Below are 7682 nucleotides of genomic sequence, written 5' to 3'. Positions count from 1 at the left end.
TGTAATTGTACCTGCCTGCTAAGCTAGTGATACTATAGGGAAGCATGTCCACACAAAGCTTTAGGCAGAGGTGGAGCTTGGTCTTAGTTAAACAGAATCTGTTTATTACATATTATTTTAGAACTAATTACAATACATTACATCTAAGATACACGATGGTTTCTTGAGTCCTCAGGGTTTGCTTAGTAGCAAGTTCACATTACACCTGCTAAAACAAACTAACTGCTAACAAACATAGAACTAGCAGCAGAACTTCAGGCTGGTTACACCTTCTGAGAAACAGTCCTTTATTTCCTTTTCCATTCTGATTTTTGGGCCCTGGGTACTGCTGATGAGGCTGGTCGGATTGGTTAATGATGGTGGTGATTGATGGGTTACCTTCCTGAGCTGTTGGCTAACAGAGAGCAGACGCTTTTTCTCCCTGTAACTCTCGCTGCTCTGGTGTTTGCGGAAGGTGGAGGACAATGAGAGCCTGAAACCCCCCCCTACAGGCCCTTCAGTCACTTGGTTGATGCATCTTTCCCAGCGGCCGCAGCAATCCAGCAGATGTTTGCCCATGGAAAGACAGTCAAGTGCTCCACCCTCGACCCCGTGTAACTCCACAACAGCTGTAGAGCAGCAGGCCAGCACGGGATTCTGGTGGGAGGGGTCATCTCTGCTGATGGTGCATGAACCAATGTTGTTTTGTGTCTCTTAACTGTCTCGTAAAGCAGCGCTTATGATAGGCTGTGTGTTTTGCCAGGGAAGAGGAGATAATGACCATTGGGGTCTCCCTAACCACAAGCTCAACCTACTACAGTACATCCGCACCTAAAGCTGAGCTGCTCAATAAGATGAAGGACATGCAGCAGCAGATAGAAGAGGAGGAGGACTCGGAAGATGAGCTGAACCATGACCTCACGGAAAAGAAGGTAACGCACCCGGCTATTTATTTGGCTCGTCTTCATTTAGTCTAGCAGCGGGGTGGTGCGGAGCTGTTGGAGCGGACAAGGGATTGGAAAGAGCTGTTGCTGACATACCCTTGGGTTACAGAGGGAGGAGAGGTCAGCGAGGTGAGGTTTACCAAGAGAGGGCATCGACAGAGGTAGAGCGTGGCTCACCAAGGCAGAGCCAACAATGGTAGGCACAGCACAGTGATGTCAGTGATCTGGTTCCAGAGCAGACACTATGTCTGTTTACTTGTTTAGCACAGGCATACTCCCAGAGCTGAGCAATTATCTTGTCAGTGCCGAGAAAAAGATTAGCCAGGCCTGGCTGCAGGTAATTCAACATGCTCCTCGACACAGTGAGTGAGTCATCGCCTAAATTGCCCCACAACTGGGAGGTGACGTTCTCATCAGAATGGAACCTTTACACAGCAGAATCATCTATACCACTGCTCTTCAAAAGCACCTGTGATGCTGCTTGACCTGCTGTGTTCATCCAGCTCTACACCTTGTTAGCTCTTAAAAAGCTTTTTTGTTTCTCCATTCAGATTCTCTGTTAATGGCCCTCATTGTTTTCAAAGTCATCTTACTTACGTAGAATTTACAAGCCAGGAAAACACCTTCCAGCTCAACTAGGCTGTTGGTCTGCTGACACTCCACACTGTCTCCCAGTGCACCCCCATCAACATATCTATCTCTTTCTTTCTCCATTAGGCACTTACCTCATTCACCCTTAAATACATACCTGCTTTTTGCCTCAAATACTTTGTAGGGTATCACGCTCCCCAATTCTGCAACATCCCAGCTTATGGTCTAAAAATAAGAGCACTGAAACCAGACTTTTGTGCCACTGATGTCGTTGTTGTGGATTCGGAAGCACAGTTTTAGCCACATGCCCTCATATTGTCATCGAAAACACAATCAGATAAATTGAATCAGAGACAGTAGGAACTGCAGATGCTGGAGAATCCGAGACAACAAGGTGCAGAGCTGGATGAACACAGCAGGCCAAGCAGCATCATGCTGTGTTCATCCAGCTCTGCACCTTGTTGTCTCACAATCAGATAAATGTCTCCTTTTACTAACAAACACCTACAACCATACAGTAACCGCAGTGACACTATCCAGACACGCACACTGATTTAAAAACACTCTCAAATCTCTGGTTCTCATTTCAACCTTTCACCAAAAACTCCATGTTTACATGCACACGCTCTGCAAACATGAATATTGAGATCATAAAACCCAATGACTCACAGTTATCCATTATTTGTTTAGTAATTTGCCTCATCTGGACTTCCAGTGAACCACGTGTGGCCTGTGCTTCATTTACTGATGTAGCAAAGGCTACAAATCAGCATCTCCCCAGGACTGAAATGCCTAAATTTTTAAGCTAAAAAGTAGCTTACTTTTTTCATAATGATGTGTATTAAAACTAGACTGAAGGGAGACCTCAGGCTGTGTTTTCTGTATGTTTCTTTTTCGATCTTTCTACTGCCAAGTCACATTTACCGAAAGTAAGAACTACGGCATGATAAGCTGCAAACGTAGCCACTTTGTTCCTCATTCGTGCCCAGTTTCATTTCCAGGTTATGTTTGGTCATATTTGTGGGTTACCAATGTTATTACTTTAACAAGGATTCACAGTGGAAAAAGCTGGAACAGCGAGGGATCCGAGTTGAAGTTAAACCATGTGAGATTGTTGGAAGATTCGGGCTTGAGGTGTGGAATTTCGATCATCTCGGGACGTGTTTTGTTTTTTTTTAGACGTCGGTCGTTTAAACGAGGTCTGGTTTTGTTCCCCACAGCAAGAGCTGATCGACAGCATAAGCAAGAAGCTGCAAGTGCTGCGTGAGGCCCGGGAGAGCTTGCAGGACGACGTCCAGGCCAACAATCTCCTCGGCAACGAGGTGGAGGCCATTGTCAAGCAAGTCTGCAAACCCAATGAGTTTGAGAAGTTCCGAATGTTCATCGGCGACCTGGACAAAGTGGTGAACCTGCTGCTGTCGCTGTCTGGACGGCTAGCCAGAGTAGAGAATGCCCTCAACACCTTGGACAAAGATGCCTCTCCGGACGAGCGGGTATGTGACTCTGGGACTCGCTGCCCTGTTTAAAGCTTGTAGGAGGACAAATGAAATCACCAGCATTATTATACAGCCTATTGATTACAGTGCTGCAGTAGAATTCCGGGACTGGGCTAATAGCACAGCGAACCATAAGATCGTAAGAAACACGAACGGGAGAGGACCATTTGGCCCCATGATCCTGTCTGCCATTCAATAGGATCAAGGCCAATCTGACATTCCTCTTACCCACTTTCCTGCATTTTACTGCATAGTTAATCTGCCTCAGCCTTAAATATACAAAAGGATCCTGCTCTAGCACAGAGTTCCAAAGACACTCAGCCCTCTGAGAGAAGAAATTCTTCCTCATCTCAGTCTTAAATTGGCCCCCCGCCTTAATTCTGAGACTATGCCCTCTGGTCCTAGACTTTCCCCATGAGAGGAAACATCCTCTCAGCATTTACCCTGTCAAACCCCCTTAAGAATCCTATATGTTTCAATGAGATCACCTCTCATTCTTCTAAACTCCAGTGAGTACAGTTTCAAACTGTTTAGACTTCGCTCATAAGGCAGTCCCTGTGCCGGGGATCATCCAAGTGAACCCTCTCTGAACCGCATCCAATAAAGTTTATTTATCTTTCCTTAAATAAGAGGACCAAAACTGTTCACAAGCTAGTACAATTACAGTAAGACTTCCCTCCTGTTTTACCCCCTGGAAATAAGGGCCAACAATCCATAAGCTTTCCTGATTACCTGCTGCACCCTTGTACTAGCTTCTTGTGTTTCATGCGTGAGATCCCGCCCCCAACAAGTCCCTTTGTGTTGCAGCTTTCTGCAGTTTTCCTCCATTTAAATAACGCTGTTCTTTTGTTCTCCCTTCCAAAATGAACAACTTCACATTTTCCCACGTTATCCTTCAAAGTGAATGCTATACCGATACAGCCATCTGAGTAAATTCCTGTCCTAAGGTGTCTGTGAGGGTACTTGAACTCAGTTTACAGAACTTGCAAATATACAGTTAGTATCAGTAACAAAAAATCACCAAGCTGTCAGAATTGTCCAAAAAGGTCAACCGGTTTACTTTAGGGAGGAAAGCTGCCACCCTTGCCCAGTCTGACTAGGATGTGGCTCCAGTCTTAAACCAAATGCGGTTGATTCTGAAGTTCCCTCTGAACTGACCTTTTGGCTTGTTCCAAAACACTACCAGCAGTTAAAGGAGAGTACCCACACCACCTTGGAGCAACATGGGAGAGACAGTGAAGATCAACAATGCCAGTGACACCATCTGAGTTTAATCACTGACATAATAATTTGCAGTTATACAGCCATAGAGATGTACAGCATGGAAAGAGACCCTTCGGTCCAACCCATCCATGCTGACCAGATGTCCTAAATTAATCTAGTCCCATTTGCCAGCATTTGACCCATATCCCTCCTAAACCCTTCCTATTCATGTACCCATCCAGATGCCTTTTAAATGTTGTAATTGTACCAGCCTCCTCCACTTCCTCTGGCAGCTCATTCCATACATGCATCACCAAGTTGCTACCAGAACTCAGCGAACACTGCAGGAACTCAGCAGGTCTGGCAGCATCTCTGGAGAGAGAAACAGAGTTAATGTTTCTAGTCCAGTGACCCTTCTTCAGAGCCCTCTTTTTCATTGCTCTAAATAAGAAGCATACTGGACTCGAAAAGTCAACTTTGTTTCTCTCTCTGTCTCTCCACAGGTACTGCCAGACCTGCTGAGTTTCTCCAGCGTTCTGTGTTGGTTTCAGATTTCCAACATCTTCTGCACTTTGCTGTGGTGATCCACTGAATACGATGATTCCACTGTTTACAGAAATATTCATTAATATTAAGTACTAACTCTCATTATTTCAGGGACTTAGCCATGTATTGCATTGCAGACATTTAGAGCATGTCGCCCTGACATTGGAAATAATGATTTTATTTTAGGGGTACCAGCTGAAGATAATTTTAGGATCACAGATGTCAAAAATTGAAAGAGATCAACAAATTTGGATTCCTTGTTCTGGCATTTTTGTGCATCCACTGGTCAGTGCTAGCTGTAGAATTAGGAATAGGAAAGAACTTGCATTTATACACAACCCACTTGCATTTATACAGCACCTTTCACCATAAAAAGATGTCACAGGACATTTTAAAACTACGAAATATATTTCAAGCCATGGCTGTACTTGGTACTGCAGTGGCTCAATTGCACATAGCAGGATCCCACAAACATCAGTGAAGCAATCACCAGATCAACTTGTGTTGTTAGAATCATAGAATCCCTACAGTGTGGAAACAGGCCCTTCGGCCCACACCGACCCTTGGAGCACCCCGCCCAGACCCATTCTCCTATAACCCACCTAATCTATACATCCCTGAACACTACAGGCAATTTAGCATGGCCAATCCACCTAGCCTGCACATCTTTGGACTGTGGGGGGAAACCAGAGCACCCAGAGGAAACCCAAGCAGACACGGGGAGAATGTGCAAACTCCACACAGACAGTCGCCCAAGGGTGGAATCGAGCCCGGGTCCCTGGCGCTGTGAGGCAGCAATGCTAACCCACTGAGCCACAGTGTTGCCCATATGAAGAATAGATATTGGCCAGACAACCAGGATGATCTCTCCTGCTCTTCAAACTGGTGTCCTGGAATCTTTTACTTTTACCTGGGAAGGCAAACCCAGTTTCAGGTTAACATCTCATTCAAAGGGCACACACCTGACAGTGCAGCATTCCCAGAATGACAGCCTGGATACTATGCACATGTGGCTCGGATGTGAGGCTTGAACTCACAACAATTCTGGCTCAGATATGAGCGTGCTACCCACTGAAACAAAAATAGCACCAAAAATCCAAAGCTCTCCTGAACTCTTGAGTTGGCCATGTACAATGCCCAAAGTGCGGGTCACCTCCACAGATCAGGAATATCTCCACTCCAGGGAGAATAACCAGCCCCAGACCCTACATAGGAACAGTGTCCAATGATTGCTGCTAGCAAACCCACTGTGCATGTGGGGGACTCCAGAAATGCCTTTTCCGGTTGAGGACACACTGAGCTGATCTGAGAGAGTGCAGCTCACCATCAGTCAGAAACCCCAACCCAACAAACAACGCCCCAACTCTCTGGAGAGTAGAGAATAGCAGGGAGTCAGTATTGAACCAAGAGTGAGTGGATTTGCCTTGCTTTATGCAGAAGTGATCAGGATGATATTCTAGTGTATAGTAAGTGACTACAGAAAAGTGTGGCCTTCAACTTCTCCCCCATTCTGTGAATTGTTGCGATCATTTGAAATTTGGCATTCTTGTGTATATCCTGGTAAGTGCAAATGAAAAAGATTTGGCAATCTTGTCTCTCTTCAGCAATCCGCAAGTGATTTCTTTTTTTGTTTTCTTTTTTGCAGAAGACCCTCACTCAGAAACAAAAGCTCCTCACAAGACAGCATGAAGATGCAAAGGAGCTGAAGGAGAACTTAGACAGGAGGGAGGGGGTGGTGTTTGACATTCTCTCTAGTTACCTGACAGACGAGGTCCTCCAGGACTACGAGCACTTTGTGAAGATGAAATCGGCCCTTATTATCGAACAAAGGGAGCTGGAGGACAAGATCAAACTGGGGGAGGAGCAGCTGAAGTGTTTGCTGGAGAGCCTGCCTGTCGATGGCCACCAAAGTAGAAACCCATATACTGGACACTGAGTTACCATCAGTGTGCGCTCCCCTCTTTCTGTCCGTGTGTGTGTGTGTGTGTGGTATAGCTGGATCTGTCCACTGGGGGAGCTCAGCGTGGGAGGAATGACTTGAGACCATGATTCTGAGCATCAGTTTTCTATGCGGAACCGAGTTCTGTCATATTGAACCTATAATATTTTTTAAACTTCTGGATATGTAGTCACACATCTAACATTCTATTTGCTACCACAACAACCACTTCCCGCTCCCCCCCTCCCAAAACCCTCCAATGCCAATTTGTCCTGTTTTTACCTGAGAAGCGTGAAAATGAAAAAGAACGGCTTCCTCATTGATTTTGAGCAAGGTTCAGATACTTTTGTTCCCATATGGTTTTATTTCCTTTTGGATAAGTATGACACATTCATAAAATGATGTGATAACTGGATATTTTTTCTTTAAAAAAAGAATGTGCATTAAATTAATTTATTGTAGCATTTATTAAAGTAAATAAGGTGATTACAGAAGCCAACAGTGTTTCTTTGGAGTCAATCTTGAACACGTCAATCTTTTATTTCCTAGGTTACAGATCTTTACACTCAAACCGAGTATCATGACATGTCTCTTAAGCCTTTTGCCTAAGTAAACTATCTTTTACATTTCTGAAGAAGGGTCTAGGCCCGAAACGACAGCCTTCCTGCTCCTCTGATGCTGCTTGGCCTGCTGTGTTCATCCAGCTCTACACCTTGTTATCTTTTACCACCACCAGCAGGGTCTGTGTTTGGCCTTCAAATGTGCATTTTTAAAGACTTGGGTCAGCTTTTGGAAAGAAACAGCCAAATTGTGTGCCTCAAAACGGTTCTACTTTTATCTTACAATAGGCTTCAATCTTGTCAAGACTGTCAAGGAGTGAAAGGATGTTTCAAACTAATCATATATGGTCAGTGTAATCAGGCAAACACTTAAGGTTCTGTCAACAACTAAACATTGTCGAGGAGATTTTAATTTTAGCTGCTG

General features: G+C 44.8%; 1 protein-coding gene across 5 annotated transcripts in view; it reads left to right on the top strand.

The window, feature by feature from the left end:
• shroom2a (shroom family member 2a) overlaps positions 1–7192 on the top strand; it is a 305723-nt gene extending 298531 nt beyond the window's left edge. For all 5 annotated transcript variants that reach the window (XM_048602587.1, XM_048602588.1, XM_048602589.1 and 2 more), the window contains 3 exons: positions 743–911; positions 2735–3007; positions 6405–7192. In XM_048602587.1, the coding sequence (XP_048458544.1) occupies positions 743–911; positions 2735–3007; positions 6405–6695 (733 nt within the window). In that variant the 3' untranslated portion in view covers positions 6696–7192. The remainder of the gene's footprint in view (positions 1–742; positions 912–2734; positions 3008–6404) is intronic.
• The last annotated feature ends 490 nt before the right edge of the window (positions 7193–7682 follow it).

This window comes from Rhincodon typus, chromosome 11 (assembly GCF_021869965.1).
Source record: "Rhincodon typus isolate 14 chromosome 11, sRhiTyp1.1, whole genome shotgun sequence".
Classification (NCBI taxonomy): Eukaryota; Metazoa; Chordata; class Chondrichthyes; order Orectolobiformes; family Rhincodontidae; genus Rhincodon; species Rhincodon typus.
Note: the sequence above shows the minus strand (reverse complement) of the source record. Positions and strands in the feature narration are given on the sequence as shown.